Source organism: Globicephala melas, chromosome 19 (genome assembly GCF_963455315.2).
Source record: "Globicephala melas chromosome 19, mGloMel1.2, whole genome shotgun sequence".
Classification (NCBI taxonomy): Eukaryota; Metazoa; Chordata; class Mammalia; order Artiodactyla; family Delphinidae; genus Globicephala; species Globicephala melas.
In genome coordinates this window covers 2,118,916-2,145,846 of record NC_083332.1, presented here as the reverse complement: position 1 = coordinate 2,145,846, position 26,931 = coordinate 2,118,916, and the positions used below count along the sequence as shown (strand labels likewise).

Here is a 26,931-nt window from a genome sequence, read left to right as displayed (position 1 = left end):
CCATCTATTGTCGTGCTTCCAATTCTTCCCTTTTTTCCCAGGCCACCTGTACTAGTCACTTTTATACATTATCTCTATCACTCTTTATAAAATTCTCTTCATTTTACATGTGGAAGATGAAGTTCAGATAGGACAGGCAATCTACCCAAAGTTCAGAGGGTTGAGAAAGGATCCAATATTTTGGGTCCAGAACCATTTGGGGTTCTACTTTGCGGGGGGGGGTGTTCTGCTTTTTAATGATAGAGATTGGATTGTATTTCTCTAGGACTTTAAAAAATCTTACCTTGTTGAGACATTTCTTTGGGAGTTTTTAGGAGAGGGTTGCAGTGCTACCAACATATCCTTGAGGGTTGAAGAGCTCTCCTTTACTTGAGAACATCAACCTCTTGATCAAATGCATAATCCCTGGGAGAGACATAAATTGGCATGTGACCAGCCAGCCAGATCAGGCAAGTCTTTGGTGATTCCTGGGGTTGGCAGGCACATGCCAATGAGTACCATCCTGGTATAATCCCTTCCCCTTGTGTGGGAGGAAACTGTGATTTAACTTTAGCAAATAGAATACAGCAAAGGTGACGGGTGTCACTCCCACGATTACCTGAGATATACTGTCTGAGGCAGAAAACATCAAGGCGCTTGGTGTAACCCCCAGACCCCTGAGTGGCCAACTCCCTATCAGCTCCAAGGTCACCTGATCCGAACGACCTTCTGTGGCTCTGCCATCCAAAGCAGATCTCCTCCAGGTGACTCATCATGCCTGCATCCTGTTTTGTTACCTCCATTGCATTTATTATCCTTCTGAAATTACCTAATTATTCAGTTTGCTTGCTCTGCCCCGAATCCCCATCCCCTTCCTTCAGATATAATCCCCGAGGGCAGCGCTCTGGTCTCCTCAGTACTGTATCGCCTGTGTGTCGTAGTGTCTGGCACACACTAGGTGTTCAATGTGTATTTTTCTGAACGAATATGAAGCAGAACAGCAAAACACAAAAATCAGAGCTTCCCTGGTGTGAGCTGGGGTCCGGGGGCTGGGATCCCTGAGCCTTGGTGGTTTCCTATCTCCATGGTCATTTCTGCAACACCTGCCTGGAATCTTTGGGCCCCACAAATCCAGTTCAGACACCCCTTCCTGAATCAGATTAATACCTGCTAGTGAATCTAAACCACCATTCATTGAAAGATACTCCATTATTTTAAGTTCCACTAAGGAAGAAAAAGATACTGCCAATCAAACCATGACACCTCATCAATAGAACACATCCTGATCCATGTTAAAACATGCTGTTCAGCCTTCAGGTCAGTTCAAGCATTACTTCCTTATCACCCCCTGCTGGTCAACTTAGCCCATTTTTCCTTCTATACTCTCATCACTCTCATTTCTTCAAAATATGCATTGCAATTTTAATTATTCTATAATCATTTGTTTAAAATTTGTCCCTGACACTAGAATGAAGGCTGCATGAACACAGACATTACTTTGGCTTATTTACTGTGGTGCTGATAAATCAACTCTCTGGAAAAAAAAATAGCATTTGTCAATTTCCATGGTATAAACAATCTCACCACAGCCAATGCCAAGCTACTGATAGCTTAATGACCGATTTGCAACAGTCTTGAATGTTTAACAATTAGCTCTTGTGAGCTGGTACTAGCATGCTCCAGCACACAGTTGACCCAGACCAGATTCTCCCTGTACATAATAGAAGCTCAATAAACAATTGGTTAGTGAATGGATAGACCATCGTTGAATCACACTGAATGGACATGTAGCAAGCACTCCAGACTTCACACATCTACACAGAGCTCTTCATTTATCCTCCACACCTGCATCTTCCCCAGTTTTCACCCCACTTAGTGGCATTGTCATCCATGAATCAGGACAGAATCCTAGAAGGCATACTGTATGGCCAGGCCACTCAAGGTGGCTGTTTTCTTGCTCTCTCTACATCCCTGCTGGACCAGTGCCTGCATCACCTACACTCACGCACATGACTAACTTTCCTACACTTGCCCCAAGCCCCAGCTGATGATTGTTCTTATCAAACGGGCCGTGAGGGTCGTGCTCCTCTGCTGGTTTCCCTGGTAACCAATGAGCCCACCTGATGTTAATTCCCCCATAACTGGCAATCTCCCCTTCCTCGCCACGGAGTGAAGACACCATATCCTGCCCGCCATCTGCCACACACGGTGAGGTGTTGCTTCAGACGTGTAAGCGCCCCAACCCATTAAACCATTGATGTCTCTGTTACTGACTCCGGGCTCTTTCTTCGGTCTTGAGGCCGGGCAAGTTCAGGCCTTGAGGCCTGTGGGGTGCAGCCCAACAACTGGCAGAGCCAGCCAGCAGACCGAGGAAACTCCTGTGAGCATCAAGATGTCGGGAAATACAGGATGGGAAATGGAAAGTTGTGGGGGCTGTCCGCTCACATGTGGGGCCCAAAGGTTTCAGGGGTGATCCTGAATGTTGCAGGGGAAATCCCAGGGTGGCTGTCCACTAGTATGCAGGGCCCTGTGGTGGCTGTTGATAAAAGAAATGTTCACACGTTGAGATACAGGGAAGTCATTCAGGCTTATACCTGAGTTAACTTGAATGTTATGCTACTTAAAATAGCCTGTTTGTGGCCTGTCGTATATACGTTGTACATCTGCTTTAATTATTTAAGGGCACACTGACCAGAAGTAAAGAATGTCCATGTTAAAAATAAAGATTAAGTGCCTCTCTTCCTTTTCCTCCTTTAATGATAAAGACTCCCTTCCCGGGTGCCAAGGCCATACTGACTCGCTGTGTATGTGCTGATCTGTTTGGGTTTTTTTTGAAACGTTGAAGAAATATAACCCTGACTTGTTTAATGTTCTTTGTTCTGACAATATATAAAACTGCTGAAAACTGGAGCAGCTTCTCAAGAGTAATCTGGGAAGATGGCTTTCAGGTTGGCCCTCAGTTTGGCTTATAAAAATAAAAACTCTTTTCTATAATAAACAAAACTCTTTCCTATTCTTCTACAGATTATTATTTTCATTAACATTGCTTTGGTGTAGTTAGCAGGATATCAGAAGAACCCACCTGAGGTCACCTGGGGTCTACTTTAGACCACGCTTGTAACAAGCATGGGCCCCTTGAGCCCCTCTGGCTTCACAGCACCCTTCAGGTGATTTGGTGAGTTTTTCCTGATACCTGGGTCTCCTTATATTAAGTGATGGTCCACGACTTTTATTTGAGCTGTTATCTTAAGATTTGGAGTCTTAAGAGGGTGCCAGTAGGTGTCCTAGGCAGAGGACCTGGGGGAAGGTCCAGGCAGGAAGGCCTGGAAGGAATTTTGCAGTGAACTGGGTTGGCTGACTTTTTAAATGTGGCTTAAAATTGGAAATTTAAATTTAGATTTGCACTTTATAGTAAAATGAAACTAAAAGAAAGCAGGAGATTGTGCTTCTAAAGCCTCCCAGCTTCTGGACAGGCAGCCACCCACTGGAGCTCCCGCTGGCTTCTACAATTGGTACGGAGCCAATACTTACAGATATTTACCTAACCCTAAATTGGCCAAGATGAAATTTTTTTTGACATTCCAAACCTAATTTTGCATGCACTGTTAAACACAGCTGGCTTGATAAAACATCTTTTCAAAATTCTGACCCTCAGAGACAAAAGTACTCCTAGGAAAAGGCTTGAAGTTATAACTCTTATCATGTCCTTGAAATGCAAACACAGCCCATGCTGCCTGAGACTACAGCCTTGGCTTAATTAGTAGAAACTAATACCTTAAAAAAAATGGACTTTTAAAACTCAAGCAGGAAAACTATGAGATCTCTGTGTCTATCTGGATGTATGTATGTTTATGTATGTTATAAATGTGATCTGTTTCTACCTACAGATGATATTATCAATATGAATTTGTAAAACAGCTCTATTGACTTAAAAGTAAGCACTTACAAATTAATATTTTTAAATGTAACAAAAAAGTAATCCAAATGTTTAAAGGATCATGTGATATACAATTACTCTTTAATAAATGAAAACAAGCCTAAGTTGTTGCTTTGATTAATATAGACACGTCTTTAGGGTCATCAGCATTAAGTATTAATACTTTAATTGTTCCTAGGTTTACTAAAAGTAAGTTCATGTTATCTTTGTTACAAAATTTGTCAGCAAGAAAATTAACTTGGTATGATGATATTTTCATAGGTAATGAAATAGAGATCAATGGGATTAAAATTTTTACATGAATTCTTTAAAAATGATTGTTTTACGGTATGTCTACCTAAAATTAATTTCTCCAGATGTTTGATAACTTGAAACTTTAGAGTTTTCCTAAATTAAATTAAATGATGGGAATTCACTGAACATCCAGATCATTTTCAGTTGAGATAAAAATACTGAAACATTCATTGCTAAACATGTCTAAATTTACATACTTTGTCACCTTTAGAGAAACACTAAAGATTTTGGGTTTATTAAACACATATCTTATACCATATTAAAAAGAGAAATTATGGGGAGGGACTTCCCTGGCAGTCCAGTGGTTAGGATTCCGTGCTTCCACTTCACAGGGAGTGGATTCGATCCCTAGTCGGGGAACTAAGATCCTGCAAGCTGCGTAGTGCAGCCAAAAAACAAACAAACAACAACCCAAAAAACCCCACAAAAAAACCAACAAAAAAACCCCAACCCAAAACAAAGCACAAAAAACAAAACCCACACACCTATAGTTAATGAATCCAAATGGGTCTCTTCACCTGAAAGGCTGAAGTGGGTTGGGTACCATGGCAATGTACCTGTACTTCATCCCTCCTTCAGGGTCTCACCTGGAGAAGACCTGACTATCAGATGGTCTGGGCACCAGCCCTAGACACAGAGTGGTAGGAGATTCAAAGCTGGGGCCCAGATGGGTGTATGGCTGATCCTTCTGAGGTGGTGGTATTCATAAGTGTGTGTGTGTGTGTGTGTGTGTGTGTGTGTGTGCGCGTGCGCGCGCGCGCGCACATACTGCTATGCTTCTCTGCATTTTCCTTTAAGAGCATCTGTGGCCCCCAACTGCTGGAAGTGTTGGGTTTGGCAAGCTTGAATGCATGTAGTGGGGCAACAGTGAAGGAACCCCATTTCTGGGATGCTGGATTTTTGAGAATTATAACAAAAAAAGAAAAATCCTACACAAAGAAACCTACAACTGCAACAGTATGTAGGAATAACTAAGGGGAACTTACTTTGCTGGCTGATAAAAATGCTTGAGTACATAAAAGAACAATATCATATTCCTGGATCTAAGTTTAAATGTAACAATGTTAATTCTTCCTAATTCATTTATAAATTCACTTCAATAATCATCAAAAGGCTGTTTTTAATTGTTGAACAACTTTTCATCTGGAAGAGTAATAAAATTCATTTTTCTCATATAAATATAACACACATAAATAAACTTCTTAAAGGCACAGTGATAGAAAACTCACATGAGGCTATAAAAGTTAAAAAGAATACAGATCTATGATATAATAGGGTGACAAAACAATGAAACGAAGTGGATGATCCAGATACAGAGCTGTATTATAAAATAAAATATTATGACTATGTATCACTTACTAAAATTGATGTTGGGGCAATTAACAATGGGGGATAATTTTTTTCTTCACACAATACATCAAAGTAAATTCAATAATAGTTAAAGTATATTTTACAAATAATAAAAACTGGAGGAAAAAAATACTAATGTTTAGAGAAGGTTAGATTTTTTAGGTTTAAAAAAGATATCAGGGGCTTCCCTGGTGGCACAGTGGTTGGGAGTCCACCTGTAGATGCAGGGGACATGGGTTCATGCCCCGGTCCGGGAAGATCCCACATGCCGCGGAGCGGCTGGGCCCGTGAGCCATGGCTGCTGAACCTGCGCGTCCGGAGCCTGTGCTCCGCAGCGGTAGAGGCCACGGCAGTGAGAGGCCCGTGTACCGCCAAAAAAAAAAAAAAAAAAAGCTTTCTGAACCCCTTATACTACAAGTGTCCCCATCTGATTTAATGTGAAATAATGTTGGGATTACTAAAAAGGAAGACGGCTGCAGTCAGTATAGTACTGTACCTATTCTTCAGAGGGGTATGGCAGGAATAAAACAAACCTGGGTTGAGCATCAAGATATAAAATAAATATCTCATGGAATCTCAAAAGCCAAACCTAACCAAACCACACTGGGGTTCAGTTCTTACCCCATCACTTACAACCCAGGTTAAATCAAATGACAACTTGGAGTTTCAAGTTTGCTATACCTGTAAAAATGAAATAAATATCCTCATACTAGGTACAATGCAGCATTCCTTAAAAGATCAAATAATATATTTGGTAATGTTTTGTAAATCAACAAGTACTGTGTAAACATATTACCAATTACTTCAGCTTTGTGGATGAATCAACATAGGCACACCTCAAAAATCTTTTTACCATGCCCTCTGCTGATACATCCCATGTGGTAAAGATACTGTATGTAAACACTTCTGTAGTAACTTAGCCAACAGAGTTCCTGTCTGGAGCCCAACTACCAGTTGCAAGTTTTCTGTCAGGATGTCAAAATCAAGGTTCTCCATTCTATGGATAACACCAAAGAAGGGCAAAATCTATTAGCTTCTTTACTATGCAACAAAAATATTCTTTGTAAGGTTTTTTGCCTGGGTGACTGACACATGTGCTGACTCTCCCTTTGCAAAAAGATTGTTTTAACCTCTTGCAACCATTCTCTGTTTTCTGACCACACCACGAAGAATCTTCAAGTTGTTAACAAGGTGTGAGGGCTGGTGGAAGACCTTCTCATATTCAGAGCACTCAAAGGGTCTCTCTCCAGGGGAAGGTCAAAAGTGTTGAGAATGTTCTGAGTCAAGGTTTTTCAACAGTAACTGCGCTCAACCGGTTTCTCTTGAGAATGGAGTTGATAATGTTGAGTGAGGCAGGAGGGTAAGCTGAAACACTTCCCACACAGCTGACACTGGTAAGGCCTCTCTTGAGCATGAATTCTGTAGTGCTGAATGAGATGGGAATTCCAAATGAAGACTCTGCCACAGTCACAACACTGACAGGCTCTCTCTCCGACATGGTTACGTTTCCGCTGATATCGAATTAAATGTGTCTTGTTTCGGGGCAAGGTGGGTGGAAGGGCTTTTGCTGCCTCATGGGCTTTGAGATGTTGAAAAAGATGCACATCCTGGATAAAAGCTTTGCCACACTGGAAACATTCATAGTAGTCCTCCTGACTATGAATTCTTATGCAGCCATTGATATTTGCACGCTGAGTGAAAGACTTTCCACCTTCATTGCACCTGGGGGACTTCTCACGTGAATGAGTCTTCTGATGTCTGGTGAGGTGTGCCATGAAGTAGAAGGCTTCTCCACACTGTTTACATTCAAAGGGTTTCTTCCCTGTATGGATCTGCTCGTGTCTCTCACGGGCCAACTGGGTACTAAAGCTTCTTTCACAAAATTCACGTCTGTTGTGTTTGTTCTCTTGGACGAAAGGCCTGCTGTCTACCGGCTGGGGACTGGTGCAAATTCCAGGAGGAGTGCGTTCCTGGGGATTCTTTCCTAGAAGACCCTCTGACTGTTTAGTAAGATCTAAGCGTCTCTCAAATTGATCACAGTCATGGCTTCTTTCCTGAGGAAGGGTCTTGGGGTCATTCATTTTTACCGGACTCAAAAGTTTCTCCTGTTTGACCTGGTGCAAACCCAATGGATCATCGGGAGAAGACTCTTCTGCACAGACACACCAGAAGTTACCTACGTCCAAATCCTGTCTTCCTGCCCCTGAGGATGATTTTTCTATAGGCAGGCTTTGCTCTGGAGTTACATCTTTGGTTTCAGGTTTTTTCTCCCAATCTAAAAGCAATGTAAAAGTTCCTCTACTATTTTTACTCAGAGAGACACATCATTGTAGTAGAAACAGAAGAAAGAGACCAAACATAGCAGAACAGTTCTTAAAGAGGTTTGAGAGTTTTCTGGGAACCTAAGGAGAGAATGGGAGGATGGAAAGGACAGTAAGCAAGGAAGGGTGAGGATGAGGCAGAAAAGAGACCATCCAGGAGGACTGAACGTTGACAAAGATGCCAGAGACACAGACAGGAGAACAAGGAGGAAACCAGAGAAAGAGCTGGGATTGGGGTTTGTTTGCATCCAGACCACGCTTGGCAAATTACTACTATTCCAAGCAACTAATAGCTGTGGCAATAAAGGGATTCCACTGTCAAGTCAATGTGGGAGATACCATAGGATCCAAGTCAAGCAGCTTTCAATCCCGTAGGACTCTTCAGAACCTTTAATTGGCATCTCAAATTCCGAAGAGGGGAAATATAGCATGCAGCATTTCTCTAACTGATCTCATCATGGAACACTTTTTTTTTTTTTTTTAAAGAACGCCTATTACCATAGTTCTACAGGACCATTAGGGAAACACTGGAGTAAACAGGTCAACAACCTCTTGCTCAGAATAAAGCAAAAGGATTCTAACTCTTTTCTTGGCTCCCAATCTCTAATCTTACCCCATTCCCTTCAATTCACCATTTATTAAATGTCTATTTTGAGCAAAGCATTATCCAACCAGATGGTCATAATAAGTCTGTAAAAAGGACCCCAATCAAGCTATAAATGACTACAGGAGAAGATATGGGGGTGGGGGTTGATTCCATTTAGGAACAGGAAAAACTCAACGGAGGGGATGGCATTAGGGCTCAGTAAGCAGTGAAGCGGGTGGCAAGCTTATAAAACATCCTGAGCAAAGACACTGAACTGTGAAAATACACAGTCCTGGGGAGCCAGCAACACAGGTTTCTACTTGGAATATCTGTGAGAGATGAGGGTGGGATGTGAATTTTAGGCCAGATTGGGATGGATTTAAATGTTTTGCTAAAAGTTTGGATTTTCCTTTGAGGGTGGTAAGAAGCTGGTCAAAAGTTTGTGCTTTATGAAGGCAACCCCCTGAGTGGGGCTGGAAAAAGGAGTGGTATCACGCCAAGGTTTTTTGCTTGTCTCAGTTAAAGAGGAAAGACCTCTGATTTCTAGCTGCCAGAGGAAAGGCATGAATGAATGCATTCATTCATGTTGGAACACTAGAGAAAAGGGAAACTGGCCTCCCTGGAGCTGCGCAGGAGAGGAACTCATGCTGCAGGAAGAGATGAGCTTCAGAGAGGAGATGAAAGAAGTACTGAGTGCATGTGATGTGGGGAAGCAGCATGAACCCCTGAGGTGAGAGCACTTACCAACCTTCGCCCTGAGCTGAGAGGGCTTTGGGGAACAGCTCCCAGGCCCCTCCTGGCTGACCGGGGTTGTCTTCCCACGATTCCTGTCTCACTACTCACCTTGACATATCATTGTACTGCTGTCTTCCTCCACTGCACGTGACTCCTCCGCTTCCAGCCTTGAGATAATGTCAGGTTTAGGGAACTGGTACCCTGTTGAAGAAGGAGACTCACGACTTGGGGGTTCTGTCCTGTACCCACAGGAACTCCCAACCTGGGTTATAAAGACGGTGAGATAATAAGGAAAATGCAAATTTAAACAGAAGAAAAATAAAGCCTGTTTCCAATGATTTTGCCACCAGGGACATATGGCAATGTCTGGAGACAATTTTGGTCATCACAGCTTACCTAGGGAGACCAGGTTCCTAAAATTTTCCAGCATCACTTCCCGGTAGAGTTTCCTCTGAGCAGCAGTAAGGTAGGTTAATTCCTCTGGACTGAAGTCCACAGCCACATCCTTGAAAGTCACCAGCCCCTAAAATACCAGACACACTCCTAAATGATTGAAATCTAGGAATTATCCCAAGGAGGGGGAAAGGTGCCTGATGAGAGGGGACTGACCATGAAGCAGATGTTCAGACCAGCAGAAACCTTCTAATCCAAGTGTTCTAATCCACTTAGATTATTTCTACGGACTTAGAAAGATACCTTTCTTTGTCTTATAGTCTGAGAGAAGTGAGAACATTTCTGAGATAGTTCCTGCTAATTTTGACAGATTTGGGTTGCAGGAGAAAAATCCTTTTAAGTCACTTTATAAAGAAAGAAAAAATGCAAATAATTAAAAGCTGAGCAGTATACCTCAACCTCAGGAATCAGAGACAGTTGGGTTTAGATTCTGGGTCTGGTTCTTTCTAACAAGCTTTATGAGAATGGATAGGTTAAGCCTCAGTGACTCATCCATAAAACACAAAGAGCTCATAAATATGAAGAGATATTCGATCTTATTAATAAATAAGAAAATACATTTCAAAATGACAAAGTATGATTTTATACCCATCCAACTGACAAAAATTAAGAAGTCTGACAATACAAAATATTATCTTAAATGTGGACCCTTGGGGCCTCTTAGAAGATGCTAAGGGAAATGTAAATTAGTAAACCACTTTGGACTCAGAAATTCTGTTCCTAGGTATATTTGCTCATGTGTACTTGGAGATAGATATGTTCATAACATCTGTCTTATAACATCCAAAATATGGAAAAGACCCAAACATTCATTTATAGTAGAAGAAATAAACATATTATGGTATAGTCATATCATGGAATAGTATTCCAGCAATACAAACTAATTAACTACAGTTACATGCAACAATTTTGGTAACCGAAGGGTGAATTTAAAAAGCAGATATTAGAAGACTACATAAGACTATGATACCCATTTTACTAATATACATCTTTTGTGTTTTTATGGAAACATTATGCAGATCAATGAACATATGACTTAAACTAGAGGGCATGTACTGGCTGCCCAGCTCCTATAGAGGGATTTATTTGGCTCACGTGTGTTTTTTTAAATTCTTTCTTCAAAATTCATATTAGCTGCCAACACCAAAAAAATTGTATATTTCAAATTATTAACTGGATTTTTGGCTTCTCTTTAAGAAAATCAGGAGATCTGGGGATCGGGACCCACGTTCTCACACGGTGCCATCAGCTGAAGCCGAGTCATAGCTTCCCCTTAGATGGGGCAGGTGCCCCCCCAGTTTGTCATAATCCACCCACTTACATACGGTATTCGTTTATATTACCTCAGTAGTCCCTGTGGGCATCTTCACTTGGGATCCTTGACATGGACACTGTAAGGACAGAGGGCTACTCTCAGGAATAGATCATCTAGGACAGTGTTTCTCAACTTTTTTCCCCCCATCTCTCCCTCAAGGAGCATTTTTAGACAATTTTTTTCCTAATCGTCACCTCCCTCCCATGAATTCTTTTCTGGTTCTAAAGGAAGTGTAGCATATTAATTTCTTCTAGGTTTCAAAATGTGATTTAACAAGAACATTGAGCAAATTAAAAAAAAAACACCTCACAACAGTATCATGTCCCTGTAATAGCTGCCATTTATTTCATATATAAAAAGGAGCATAATAATAGTACAAACCACATGAGGGTGGTTTTGACTAAGCCAGAAGTGGAGATAAAATGGAATACTAAACAATGAAAAATTAATTCAAAAGATAGGAAAAGAGGAACAACGTTAAAGATATAGTATGTGGGGTGGTCATAAGTGTGACAGAGAAAAATAAAGCAGGGAAGGGGAATACAAAGGGTCAGAAGAACATTTTTTATACGAAAGCCAGGAAGAGGCTCAGTTAGGTGATGTTTATATAAAGACTTTGAGGAAATGAGGATGTGGTTTAATTAGACGGGGAATGTCTGGAAATCAGGAAGGTGAGGTCCCCATATTGGAGAACTAAATCAGAAGAAAGCCCGACTCACCTGAGATCTAGCAGATGGTATACTGTCAAACATCGTTGTGCCCTTCTTTTGTTGTTCTTCGGTGTTTCTCTTTTCTGCAAGGACAGAGTCCCGAGCAGGGAAACCTAGAAGGGGGCAGAAATGACCATGGAATTGAGTCCAGTCAGGCAGCGCCCATAGGCACAGAGAGTAGCCTGCCACCCCCACGCCATCCTGTCCTGCCACGGGACGGAGCAGCAGTCCTGGACTTCCTATGACAAGAGAAAGACCACAGAAATCATTTCTCAGCTCAATATGGCAAGTTCCAGAAAAGAGTTCTGGTTATCTTCCACCTCTAAACTCTTCCATTGCTTCTCAGTACCTTCAAAATAAAGCAGGAGTTCCTCTTTATTTATATCAGTGGTCCTAGCCTCACCGTCCATTCAGTTGCCAGAGAACCTCAGTTTCCCAGTTGTAACATGAAAATGATAAGACCTCTACTTCTAAGGGTTCCTGTAAGGATTAAACATTACATATGTAAAGCACACAGCATGCATTTTTTTAAAATGGCAACTCTTATTACTAAGCTTTCCCTACATCTTTTTCACTCACTGATCTAGAATACAACCACCACCTTCCCTACAGAAACTTGAACCTTGAAGGCCTTCCTTGCCTGCAGTCTCTTTCTAAGTGTATCTTTCATTAATCTGTAATTTTTTTCTCATATCTTAGAGAGCTCTTTCCTTTCCCCTGAATTCCAGCTCCATCAAAGGCTGTGCCTTTGGTCAAGTTTAAAACCAACGTGGGACAATATCCCACATGTCCACTGGAGGCAGTGTAACACCGTGATTAAGAGCACAGACGCTGGTGCCAGCCTCCCAGCTGAATCCTGACTGCCAATTACTAACCGTGGGACCAGGGGCCAGTCATTCAACGTTTTTGTGCCTCTGTCTCCTCATTTATGGAAGGAGGGTAATACCTATTTCAAGGGCTATTAAGAGAAGTAAATGAATATTATAAAATACCTAGAATGTAGTACATTTTAAGTGTCCAACATGTTCACTATTAACATCTTCAAAATTCTTTTAAGGAATGCAGGTGCACAGGACTGATCAGAATCCTTAATTCATGATACATCAGTATTCAGCCATGCATGACCCTCATGTTTATTTCAAATTTGTTTATACTTTTAAATGTAATTAACCCATCCCACTGGTCCACACCCAAGTCTTGTTCCCTTGTCTTTCTCTCCTTGTCTCTCTCTATATACACCCAAACAATACTTTGTTTTTAGTATCAATTTTATTCAAAGGACTATTAGGAGTGAACAGCTTTCTTCTCTCATTATTGAAATGCCCTTAGTTCCAATCTAGTAACTTGAGTTTCTAAGAGACAAAAGTCAAATTTTAACAGAAGTTAAATTTCCAGGCCTAATATCTTCCACATTTTACGCCCTCTTTTTTTTTTTTTTTTGGCTGTGTGGTCTTTTGTGTTGATACTGAAGTTCAGGCTTAATAGGAAATGTGGAGGGGAGGGGGAACAAAGCTGGAGGGAAGGGGTACTCCTAGAGAAATAATAAATAAGCAAAAGCCAAACCCCTAATTTCTTCCATTTCACACAAGATTAGGCAGATTAGACTGGATTATAAAATTCATTTGTTCAGTCATTCAACAAATCTTTATTAAGCTCCCTATTACATGCCAGGTATACAGCAAATGTTCAATAAATGCAAACAGCCAGTTGCTTCTTTCCTCTCTCACCTCTCTCCGCACACGCTTGGATCAAGTTTGCCACCAGGTTTCCTGCTTCCTTGCTGCTCTTGGGCTGTTTTGACCTCACCCATGTCTGAACCTCCTCTGGCAGAGTATTCAGAAACTGCTCCAGCACCAGTTGCTCTATCATCTGCTCCTTGGTGTGGGTCTCTGGCTGCAGCCATTGCCAGCAGAGCTCCTGGATTTGGCTCACAGCTTGGTGAAGCCCAGTCACTGACAGGTATTGAAAATGCCTAAACTTTTGGTGAGAAACTTTCAGAGCCCCTAGGTTTCTTATGCAGATGGTTTCTGGATTTTTTTCTTGATCGTGTAGATGAATGAGCTGGGGATTCCTCAAGATATCCAAAACCTGTCATGTGCAGCATCTTTACAGCTTGGCCCTTCAAAGGATGGATATACTCTAAAAGGCAGGCTGTTTCAGAACACACTGCTGTGGAAGATGGTGTGCAGAGTTGTACCAGATGAAGAAAGGATTCAGAAACCTCAGGACCTCCAGAAATTATACGGAGAGACTCACAAATGGCTTCCACAGTTAGGACTGGACAGCAGAGGTTATTTGAAGCAAAGGAAGTTAGCTCTTTTCACACAAATGTCTAAATGAACATTCACATAGATTTGCACATCTACAGACAGGATGCTGCCTCAGTCACAGTACCAGGTCTAGAAGATCCACAGGCACAGGCTAGAAAAATTTCAGAAATGGCAGTGAAGGGAAAAGAGGCTTGAACCCCAAACCACAATGAACTGAACTAACTGATGGATCACAGAAGAATGTCACTTAAAAAAGTGAATTTGGGGCTTCCCTGGTGGCGCAGTGGTTGAGAGTCCACCTGCCGATGCAGGGGACGCGGGTTTGTGCCCCGGTCCGGGAAGATCCCACATGCTGCGGAGCGGCTAGGCCCGTGAGCCATGGCCGCTGAGCCTGCGCGTCCGGAGCCTGTGCTCCGCAATGGGAGAGGCCACAACAGTGAGAGGCCCGCATACCGCCAAAAAAAAAAAAAAAAAAAAGTGAATTTAAATGAGTTAATACAGAATGAGGAAAGATCCGTACAAAACATACATCCTACAAAGAACTGGATTCATATGCAAAATATATAAAGAAATCATACAAATCAGTAAGAAAAAGGCAAACAAAACAAGAGCAAAAAGGTTAAAAGATCTGAGCAGGTACTGCACAAAAGAAGACAGCTAAATGGCTGTAAATATATGAAACAGGGCTCAACTTCATTAGTTATCAGAGAAATCTGAATTAAAACCACAATGAGATATCACTACACACCCTCCAGAATATTCAAAATGAAAAACTCAGATGATAGTCAAGCGTTTGAGAGGAGACAGAACCACAGAATGGTATATTCATAACAGTGGAATTCTAAACAGAATTGAGAATATGGATGCATCTTGCTGTTGAGTAAAAGAAACCAGGCTCAAAAAAAGGTCCACATTACATGAGTCCATTTGTACACAGGTCAAGAACAAGCAAAATAAGTCTAAGGTGTTAGAAGTCAGAATGGTGGTAACAGTTGGGACTGAGATTCGGGGGGCAGTGGTAATGACTGGGAGGGGACAACATAAGACGTTTCTGGAAAGCTGGTAATGGTCTATTTTCTTAATCCAGGAACTCATGACATGGACACAGTATGTTCGTTTTGTGAAAACTGAGCTATATACTAATGGTTTGTGCCTTTTTCTGTATTATATTTGACTAAAAATTTTTTAGCTGTGTTATAGTCGTGGGGAAATATCTAGGTTGTAATATTAAGTGAAAAAGCAGGAAACAAACTTGAATATAGAATGTATACTCAACCATATAAAGCACAGGAAAAAAACTGGAAAGTAAACCAAAATACCACACCAAAGGGGTTATCTATGAGCAGTGAGACTACAAATTATTTTTACTGGTGATTTTATACTTTCTCTCTCAAAACTACTTCCTAATTTCAAATGTCCTACAATGAACCTTCTATCTTCTATGATCAGGAAAATAAAAAATACTTTTCTTCTATAAAATTTGCACTCTATGAAATCACGAACAAAATTGCCACTTGGGGGAAACATTTCCTTTTTTCTTTTCTCCTCTCCACTAAAAAACATGCACCTGTGATTTATATGACAAGCAGTTTTTCTGTTTGAAGGCATTTTTGGTTTTCATTATTATAAATCATAATGAGTGAACACCACTGAAACTAAGTATTTGTCCACATCTCTGATATTTCCCTTCTAGGACAGATTCCTAAAAGCGAAATTACCTGGACAAAGGGTATGAACTTTTTAAAAAGTTCTTAACACAATCTGCCAAATTTTCCTCCCAAAGGCTTCCACCAATTTCTTCTTCCAATCTCAATATATAAGATTACATACCCACCCTGCACGTCAATAGGCCAGCTTCATGGGCATGTAACCAGTGCAGTCACACAGAGCCTCAGAAGGGCTCAAGCTTAATTTAATGCTCTCTTGTTGCTGTCTTGAGACTTTCCATATTTTAAACAAGGGGCCCCACTTTTTCATTTTGCACTCCACTCTGCAAATTATGTAACTAGTTCTGCCAGCCAAGAACATTATCATTTCTCAAAATCTGTTGCCAATAAGACAAATTAAAGATATAGTTTATTCTTTAATTTTGCATTTCCTTTGATTAATAATAGAGCTTACTACTTTTTTCAGATTTATTGGCCAATTATACATTGCTCCTATCCTTTGCCCTTTTTTCCTATTGCTGATTGGTAAAGGCTCCATATAAATAAAGGATATTCACTCTTTGACCTATTTGCTTAAAAAAAAATTCCAACCATGCCACACTTTCTCTTTAGTCTTCATAGAATTTTAATATTTCAAAGTCCAATTTATCACTACCCATTCAGAGATCAGTTAAATATTTAAATATATTTTCTTATTTCTTTATTTAAACATTTCATTTTAATTCTTTAGCTGGAATTTAGTCTGGGATAAGGTATGAGAAGAGTATAATTTTTTCTAAAACCTTTCCCACCTACCACCAATTATTAAATTTGCTATCGCTTCCTTCTTGGGATGTATGAGGCCCCCCTGAATTGAATTTCTAGGTCTGCAGCCTCCAGGGAAGGATCCTGAGAAAGGAGTAGTGGAAATGACTGTGAAATCCTGCCAGCCTGCCTCCCAAGACTAGCCAGGTCCAAAGCTAGAGCAGAGAGTCACAATCCTTTCTCCTGGCCCAAAGAGGGAAAGCAAGACCTTGAACAGTCAAGGCCCTCCAGGACACAGGTACTGAAAAGAAGCTCATGGCTCTGTCTCCTCAGAGGGCACCCTCAGCATCCCTCCTTTTCTCTCTTTTACATAAATTCTTGATTCTGCTTCCCTTAAATATTTATCTTTTGGAGCTCAGTCTTATCCTAATCCTACATCCCTTATCATCCAACTTTTAACCACATACCTCAGTAGTTGTTGGCACATTGTTTTTCTTCCTAACATTTTTTTTACTCAAACTTTATTTTTTAACTCTTGATACCACTAAAGCCATCTGGGCAAAAGGCTCTCTGATGTCAACCAATTAATGACTCTGTTCGGTGCTTTGTAATGCTCACTGGTCTGCTCAGGTTTTCTATTTCTTGAATCCAATTTTTAAAAAATACTTTTCCAGGAAAATCATCCATTTGCTTGAAGTTGAAATATATTAACACATGATTGAGAATTTGAAATATCCTAAGTACACAACTTTATCCTGTCTATAATCAATGTTGCTTTATTCCTAGTTTGTCTTTTTTGTTAATTACTGCTATTTTTTTCATTATTGCCACGCATCCCAAGTACCAGCTGCTACTTCCAATGCCATTATTTTTGTTTTCTCACGTATTAGTTTCACTTATCTTTATTATTTTCTTACTCCTGGTTCCTTTAGAGTTTTATCAGTTTGTTTGTGGGACTTTGGGAATCTCCTGAAACAAATGCCTAATTTATTTCATTCTTTCCTGACTATTGAAAGCTGTTAATTTTGGTTATATATCAAATTTAGGGGAAGTCACCACTCCTGTTTCGATTATTTTTAAAATAATTCATAACGGCACTTCTGATTTCTCCATTCACCAAAAAGTTCCTTAGAAGAATAATTTCATTTCCACTTTAAACATTCATTATTAAATATTTACTTGACATACGGGAAGTAAATGGTTTCTTTATTTTGGAACATTAGCCATCTACACAAAATGATGTGGAAACGTGGGTAATTAGTAGCACCTTTCTAAATTTAGCTTTTCTTGGGACTTCCCTGGTGGTGCAGTGGTTAAGAATACACCTGACAATGCAAGGGACGTGGATTCCAGCCCTGGTCCGGGAAGATCCCACATGCTGCGGAGCAACTAAGCCTGTGCGCCACAACTACTGAGGCTGCGCTCCAGAGCCAACGAGCCACAACTGCTGAGCCTGTGTGCCACAACTACTGAAACCCGCGCACCTAGAGCCCATGCTCCGCAACAAAAGAAGCCACCGCAATAAGAAGCCCGCACACCGCAACCAAGAGTAGCCCCTGCTCGCCACAACTAGAGAAAGCCCACATGCAGCAACTAAGACCCAATGCAGCCAAAAATTAATTTAAAATAAATAAATAAATTTAGCTTCTCTCATCTGTGAAAATAAGGAAAAAGAAGAAAGACTTTTTTCTCATGTTGCTGTAAGGTTTAAATAAGGTGGGAGCTGAAAATCACGAGGCATACCATCCTGAAGAATCAATTTTTAAGTCTACTATTAAGAAACATGTTTTATAGTAAGACGAAAATAGATGTATTATGTAAGTTAATGCAAAAATATTATGAATTTTGAAACGAAAGAGGGCAGCAAGTAAATTTCCTGAAAGGAGAAAGGTAGTATTTATACTTTCTATCCTTTCTACCCAAATAGCCCCTTCTATCTCACCCCCACGCCCACGCCCCCGCAACCCGGTTCTCCAGGGAAGCATGTTAGAAGGTAGTGACAAAAGCAGCTAATATGTTAAACACTAAAAAAAAGCTCAAGAGTTCCTAAAAAAAAAATGTATGAGTGATGGTAGGTTGCTTGATTTCTGAGTAGGGAAGAACTTCCAGAGAAATGGGGATGAGAGTGGAGGGAGAAGGGGGCGGAGACCAAGAGATCCCAGGTGGGCAGAGGCTGTGGTGGGAGGAGGAAGCAGGGACTGAAGGGAGCAAACAGAAGAGAGGTGCTGAGGCAAGAGAAAGGGAGCAAAGCAAGGCAAGGCAGAGTGCAGGGGCAGAGCTGAGGAGTGGGGCAAGCTAAAGGGGAAGCGCAGAAAAGAGCTGCCAATCTGGGAAAGGAGGGGTGTGCCGGGGCACGGGCTAGGCACACAGAAAGAAGGGGCAGGACTCAGGTAAAGGAGCAGCAGAAAAGAGAGGCGGGACTGAGGAGAGGGAGGGGTCCAGAGCCAGGACAGAGGGGAAGGATACGGAGAGGAGGGTTGGGACAGAAGTGGAGGAGAAGGTGGAACAGGGCTGAGGGAGAAGGAGACATGGGGCAAGGGGAAGGAACACAGACAGGAGGGGTGGGACTGAGATGGGGGAGAGGAGCAGCAAGGAGGGGCAGGGGCCAAGGCACAGCGGACAGACGCAGAGTGGGACTGAGGTAGAGCAGCAGAAGTGGGGACAGTGCTGAGGTAGAGGGAAGGTAAGGGACTGGGAGAGGAGAGGTGGAACCAGAGCAAGGGGGAAAAACACAGAGAGGAAGGGTGGGACAGAGGTAGGGGGGAGCAGAATGAAGGAGTTGAGCTGAGGTAGATAAAGGGGGTGGAGCTGGGAGAGAGTTAGGGCAGAGCGGCCAGACAAAGGCAGGGCCAAGTATGAGAGCTGGGCCTTGAGAGGAGAGGTGGGGGCTTAAGGGGGCGTGGGGTCTGGATGCGGAGTGGAGGGGGCCTACGGGGGGGGGAGTGACTGGGGGGGTCCTCAAAAGGGAGGGTGGTCCTTGAGGAGGGCAGGGGGGTGGGGCAATCCTTGAGGAGGAGGGGGGATCCTCAAGGGGAGGGAGGGTGCTCTAGCAAGGGAAGGGCCAGGGTTGGGTCCTTGAGGAGGAAGGCAGGGGTCCTGGAGGGGGAGGGCTGGGGGGTACTCGAAGGGGAGGGTGGGGGTCCTCAAGAGGGAAGGAGGGGTTCTGGGGGAGGGCGGGGGGAGGGTCCTCAAGGGGGAAGGAGGATGTTCTGAGGGGAAGGGGGGTCCTCGAAGGGGAGGGGTGGGCGAAGATCTTCAAGGGGAAAGGAGGGTGTTTGGTGGGGAAGGGCGGGGGCGGGCGGACCGTCCAGGCCTGAAAGCCTTCTGGCCGAGGAGGTCGTTGGCAGGAGGCCAAGGCGTGAGGGGCAGGGAGGCCGCCGCGTCCTCCTCAGAGCCGACCACCGCCCGCGCGGCCTCCCACCTCTTCCCCTCAGGGCCGCTACTTAGCGCCTTTCCCGTCGACTTCCCAGTGAAGGGTCCCGGCCCCCCCAGCGTCGCCTCAGGTAGGCCCGCGCCTCCACTGCCCACGAGCCCGCTCCGTGCCCCCACGTGCCTCCCGCAGTGTGCGACCCGGGACAGCGCGCGCTCACCTTGCTAGCCCGACGCCGCCTCCGCCGCCGCCGCCTGACTGAAACCCTCGGCCTCGGACTTGGCGCCCAAACCCGCGGCGCATGCGCTATGTGCGGCCTGCGCGTGCGCCTTGTGGGGCGGCCGGAGGGCTGCGCGGGAAACGCAGGCCGCTTCCGGCCGGCTCCGCTGGGGGCACGCGAGAACCAGGCTGGATTGGAGGGGACGGAAGACCTGCTTCCTGTAAATGCCTTAGTAATTTTTTCAATAGTTAACAGATGGTTTAAAATTTTTTTTAATTAAATAAGCAGTATGCAGTGGAAAGTCTGCTCACCGTTTGTGTGTGTGTGTGTGTGTGTGTGCCACCCACCAATTTTTTTAACACCTTTATTGGAGTATAATTGCTTTACAATGGTGTGTTAGTTTCTGCTGTATAACATAGTGAATCAGCTATGCATATACATATATCCCCATATCCTCTCCCTCTTGCATCTCACTCCCACACTCCCTATCCCACCCCTCTAGGTGGTCACAAAGCACCGAGCTGATCTCCCCGTACTATGTGGCTGCTTCCCACTAGCTATCTCTTTTACATTTGGTAGTGTATATAAGTCTGTGCCACTCTCTCACTTCATCCCAGCTTACCCTTCTCCCTCCCTGTGTCCTCAAGTCCATTCTCTATGTCTGTGTCTTTATTCCTGTCCTGCCCCTAGGTTCTTCAGAACCTTTTTTTTTTTTTTAGATTCCATATATATGTGTTAGCATACAGTATTTGTTTTTCTCTTTCTAACTTACTTCACTCTGTAGGATAGACCCTAGGTCCATCCACCTCACTGCAAATAACTCAATTTCGTTTCTTTTTATGGCTTAGTAATATTCCATTGTATATATGTGCCACATCTTCTTTATCCATTCATCTGTCGATGGACACTTAGGTTGCTTCCATGTCCTGGCTGTTGTAAACAGAGCTTCAATGAACATTGTGGTACATGACTCTCTTTGAATTATGGTTTTCTCAGGGTATATGCCCAGTAGTGGGATTGCTGGGTCGTATGGTAGTTCTATTTGTAGTTTTTTAAGGAACCTCCATACTGTTCTCCATAGTGGCTGTATCAATTTACATTCCCACCAACAGTGCAAGAGGGTTCCCTTTTCTCCACACCCTCTCCAGCATTTATTGTTTGTAGATTTTTTCATGATGGCCATTCTGACTGGTGTGAGGTGATACCTCATTGTAGTTTTTGATTTGCATTTCTCTAATAATTAGTGATGTTGAGCATGCTTTCATGTGTTTGTTGGCAATCTGTATATCTTTTTTGGAGAAATGTCTGTTTAGGTCTTCTGCCCATTTTTGGATTGAGTTGTTTGTTTTTTTGATATTGAGCTGCATGAGCTGCTTGTAAATTTTGGAGATTAATCCTTTGTCAGTTGCTTCATTTGCAAATATTTTCTCCCATTCTGAGGGTTGTCTTTTGGTCTTGTTTATGGTTTCCTTTGCTGTGCAAAAGCTTTGAAGTTTCATTAGGTCCCATTTGTTTATTTTTGTTTTTATTTCCATTTCTCTAGGAGGCGGGTCAAAAAGGATCTTGCTATGATTTATGGCATAGAGCGTTCTGCCTATGTTTTCCTCTAAGAGTTTTATAGTGTCTGGCCTTACATTTAGGTCTTTAATCCATTTTGAGTTTATTTTAGTGTGTGGTGTTCACCCACCAACTTTTTAATGTCATAAACCACATACACCCAGGTAACCAGTGCAATTATTTAAATATTTATGAATAATTATATTGAATAATTATGAAAGCATGAACGTTTTCAGCGTCCTTCCACAATTTCTTTATGTATATATAAGTAGATCTATATGTATATGTATTTGTGCATTATACACACAGATGCGTCTAGTTATCATTGATATATATTATAAACATGTATCTATACTATAATATATATTCTGTACATATATATCTGTAATACAAATAAATATATTTTAAAATATAAAATATTTTAAATATATAAATATAATATATATCTTATAAATAAATTTAAAATGTAAAGATATAATACAATGTATGACACTTGCACAATATGATATATACTGTAACATAAAATGTGTACTTAAGTAATATATAACACACCTATCATTATGATGATACATAGATTCACTATTACGTATAATTATATATTTGTCCAAAAATAATACATATATTTTTATGTTTGCAAAAATACTCATGGTCTTATTTCCTCCCTTTTTTATACAAAAGGTGGGAGACTTTGCACAGTATTCTGTGCCTTCATTTTTTTACTTACCAGTATACCTCGGAGAGCTTTTCATATCAGTACAAAGAGAATTTGCCCACTGTTTCTGAACAGCTGTTTGGATTCTGCTGTATAGTTGTGACTTGATTTATTTAACCCATTCCTGACTACTGGGTGGTTGAGTTGTTTTCAGCCCTTTGCTACCAGTATTCAGTGCATAACTTTGACCTTCAGTGATTCCGAGATGTGTAAATCTGCTAGGAAGATAAATCCCCTGGAGTGGAATCGCTGAGGCAAAGTGCACATGTGTGTGTCATTTTGATAGAGATTTCTAAATTGCGTTCCATAGACACTGTTGCAGCTTAGACCCCCACCAGCCTGTGTGAGCAAACCTGCATTCTGAGTGTTATATGATGCTTTTTCAAATTTTCCAAAACCAATGTTGAGAAACTCAAGGCAGTTCTAGTTTATGTTTCTTTTCTCATGAGCAAGGTAGAACATGTTTTCCTGTGTTTAGGAGCCATTTGTATTTAACTAAAGAATATTTATCGGGCAGGGGCTCAAGATATGCGGGGAAAGCATACTGAAACGTGCAATAATTATTTTATGCATAATGATGTTCATGGTAGTGATGATGATGATGACATAATGGTTAATATTTCTTGACACAGACCTTTATACCCATCACAAAAATTAACTCAAAATGGATCACACACCTAAATGTAAAACCAAAACTTGAAAACTCCTGGAAGAAAACGTAAGAGAAAAACCTATGACCTGAGATTTGGCGATGACTTTTTAGGTATACACGTGCAGACTCTTGCAGAGTCAAGCCTAGTCTCACAAAGTCGGAACACACAAACTACTGGTGGGGGGATTCCCCAAAAGTGCCCTCCTTATCTGGAAATCTACAACTCAGAGGTCATTTAAACTCTCTGAGCCTCAGTTTGTCCCTCCAGAATGAAAAGACAGTAACTTATTAAATATAAGAATCAAATATGATTAAATACATGCGTAGTGGAGGAAAGTTTTTTCCTCTACCCTCTTATGGTCCCTGGGTGGGTCTGAAAGTTAACTAACAAAGACGATTAACAGGAGAAAAGCCTACAAGTTGTTTTAATATAACTTTTACATGACACAAGAGCCTTCCTAAGGAAATGAAGACCCAAAGAAACAGACCTGAGTATTTTATGCTAGGTTTGATAGGGCGTGGACAGTTGTGGAAGACTATAAGAGGTTAAGGAATAGGAGGTAAGTGTAATAACCTGGTGGAAACTTAGCAAGGCCTGTGTGTTAGGATTCTTCTTGGAAGCGTTCCTTTTTCTTTGGAGATAAGGATGCTCCTTTCCTCCTGGTATAGGGAGGGCACATCTCCCATGAGGAATTTATGACCTGTTTCAGGGAAGAAGGGGAAAGGAGAGGTGAGAGTGAATTTCCTGCTTTGGCTGTTTTCTCAAACCCCTTCAGCTTCAATATGCCAGGTGCCACATTTAGGCGTAGGGTATCCTGAACCACATCACATGTCAAGTGACTGAAATAGTGTATGAGACCTGTACAGGCAATTTATGGGTTGGCTACAATTTTATTGTTATTAGGGGGTGAGTATCAGGAGATGGCTTCCTTCACCTCCTCTCCGGGGCTTCAGATTCCCTGCATCACTGTCCCTGTCGCTGTCCCCATACCCCCTGGACCCGTGCTCCCCACCAGTCAGGAAGACAGAGCCCCCGTTGTCCCCTCCCTGCTGGACCCAGCGTCCTGTCTTGTCCCTCCGGTCTTCTCTCCTCTAGGTGGCAGGAGGAATCCACGGGAATCAGAGTCGCCTGTGCGCTCAACTGGACCAAGAACTGCTGGCCGTCCTGGGGTGACTCCCTGGTCCTCAACGTGACTAGCCGGCGCGCCCGCCACACGGGTCCCGGGTTCCTAGGCAGCGCCCCTTGAGACCCCCAGACCCTGAACGCACTTGGCGCGCGCTCTCAGGGAGCCCCCTCCCCGAGAGACCCCTCCCCTTCCCTCTGCAGCCCCTCAGCGCAATCCCACTGCCGCCCCGACCCCCATCAGACCTCCAGCCCCGAGCAACGCAGACCCTTCAGAGCTGCAGCGGCAGGACTGACCTCCCGAACGGGTTGTGACTTGGCGCGGGCTTCCCGGGGAACAGGGGCGGGGCGGGCTAGCTCAGTGCTGGTCCCAGGCATCCTGCAGAGAGTCCAGAAAACGTGCCCGGGGACCGCGCAGGACAAAGGCGCGAAAGGAGCCCCTCACGACCACTGCCCCTCCCCTGTCCACATAGATACTCAGGTCGAGTGACTGAAACAGTGCCTGAACCAAAGTATACAAAGTTGTCATGCTGGCTACAACTTATCGTTACTAGGGTTTGGAAATCCTGGTCCTGCACCTCCTCTTTGACCCCAGCGTTCCTGCCTCACTGTCTCTGTTTCTGGGCATTCCAGCTGGGCCTCAAACAGCCATCCTCCCCACAGCGCCCCTCCCCCTCTACCCACCTGGACCCAGTCCTGGACCAGGTCTTCCAGGAGAAGGGAAGTGCGAGTTGACAGGAAAGAGCCGCAGGTTATGCTTCTGAGCAGCAGAGACACAACAGCCTGGATGCCCGGGTCATGGGGAGGGGGGCGGGGTAGGGGGCTGCAGAATCATCAGACACACAGTGACCCCCAGCCACACTGTGGAGTTATTCGGATTGGAGCATGTATAGGTGCAATTCTCCTAGACGACAGCCACTAGTTTTCTCTTCTGAAGAGCTGCACCAATTTACCCTTCCACAACAATGCATGAGAGTTCCAGGGGTTTCACAGCCTCACCAACTCTCATATTTTTCCTCTAGTCATTCTGATGGATGTATACTTGTACCACTGGAATCTGGTTTTGGAAAACAAAACTTTAATTTATTGAAATATCTCAAGCTGGATAGGTTATAAATATCAACAAAGTTAGAACTTCAGAAGTAGAAGCTGGAGTGAGAAAGAGGTTGTTTGTTTGTTTGTTTTTATAATGAATACACCTTGTTACTGTTTGGGATTCTTATGAAATGTGTGTATTATCTGAACGAGAAAACTCTCTATATGTTCTCCTATATTCTTGAGGCGAAGAAGCTGGTAGGTGATAATTTTACTACTCAGAAATGGGTGGATGCCTTCCTAAGTAACAGAGGGCTGTAAACTGGTGATAATCTTAAAACCAGCCAGCACGAAAGAACTGCCATAAATATCTTGTAAACTATGAAGGCCCCAATACATGCGTACAAGGAGGAAAATTAAAAGGTGCTGGCTGAAGCAGCAGCAGAGAAACCCTGGAGGAGGGGCCCTGCAGATGGAGGAAACAGCCAGTGCCAAGGCCCTGAGTCAGGGTTTCTGTCACCTGCCACCCAAGGAGTCTGATACAGAGGATGCAGGACAAGGAAGAAGGGTGGGGATGAGAACATGAGAGTGGAAGGATCTCTCGGGCTGGAAGAATGGAAAAGCCATCCTGGAAGGAAACTTGTCCTGCAGACTAGTCCCACCTCCCCAGGGGCATATAGGGAGGATTTCCCATGGAGATTGCAGTGCTCTCTCTCCTGCTCACGTTGATTCCACATCACCTCGCTGGGGGGCTCCAGGGACATCTCTCTCCCTGACACCAGGATCATCTCCTTGCTCCAACCTGGTGGTCAACTTTGGTTTGAAAACCTGATGCCCGGCTCCAAAGAAGGAAAGAAGAGTGAGATGCCTCCCAGCATGCAACCCAGACCAAATGTTTGCATAGAAAGACCAACCGTGTGATAAAAAAAGGACCTCCAGAGAGAACGTGGGGAAACTCCCTCCCCAGCCTCCACATCTACCTTGACCTACCCACACCTTCCACCCCACCAGCTCAAATCTCTAAGGATGGAGATCCAAGTAGTTCCCAGGCAGCAGAGCCCACCCCATTGCGTACATCAGCCAATCAGCTCATACCTTATCTCTCTGGCCACTGTAATTGGTTAGCTGTGGTCATGTGATGAAGCCAGGTCCAATCAGATCAGGTCAGACTCCTGGGAGGAATACAAGCACCAAAATAGTCTACCATTCCTGTTGCAAGTGAATTAGAGCACTGGTGCTCCTGGGGCTCCTGGAAGCTGTCTTGAGACCAGGAGCAGAGCCAACACCATCAAAATCCCGGTGCTAGAGGCCAGTCCGGGGCTGGAGCTCATCCGTGTCTTCTGGAAACTTTATAGCCTTTTGGAATCACCAGACCACCAAGCTCTGGTGAGCCCTGTCTGAACTGGGGGAGGCCGTCCTTACACAGGGAGCTCAGATTCCCACAGTTGTCAATAACGTGTCCTTGTACAGGTCCTTCTGAACCAGCTCCAGCAGGACCTGGGTGAAGGACATGGCCACGTCCTTGAAGATCACTGGTTCCTGTACCGCCAGACAGCATCCTTGTTCACCGAGGGACTGGTCCCCCACGCGGCCCAGGAGAGGACATGGAAATCCACTGGAAGTTGGGAATGTGTTCAGAATTGCATTGTGGTAGATTGCAAAAATGGCCAGAGTTTTCCACCCTGCCCCATGTCCATACCATTTGACATTTAAGTGTGCAGTGCCCTCCTGTTCTGAATCTGTGCTTGGCTATGAAAATTGCTTTGGCCAATGGGATCCTGGCAAAATGTGACTTAAAGAGAAGTTTGAAGTGCTTGAGAAACTGTTATTTGTTTCTATCTTGTGCCCTGAACACTGCGTGGGGATGAACATGCCTAGGCAAGCCTGCTGGAGGATGAAAG

The 26,931-nt window shown here is 43.2% G+C and overlaps 1 protein-coding gene across 1 annotated transcript; it reads right to left on the bottom strand.

Moving 5' to 3' along the window:
- Positions 1-6,852: 6,852 nt before the first annotated feature.
- Positions 6,853-26,542, bottom strand: ZIM2 (zinc finger imprinted 2). The gene is made up of 7 exons (XM_030851298.1): positions 26,474-26,542; positions 13,408-13,768; positions 11,690-11,793; positions 10,999-11,046; positions 9,599-9,725; positions 9,311-9,403; positions 6,853-7,835 (listed from the first exon to the last, which is right to left on the bottom strand). Exons 1-7 carry the CDS (start codon positions 26,540-26,542, stop codon positions 6,853-6,855), a joined length of 1,785 nt encoding a protein of 594 aa, XP_030707158.1.
- Positions 26,543-26,931: the final 389 nt, after the last annotated feature.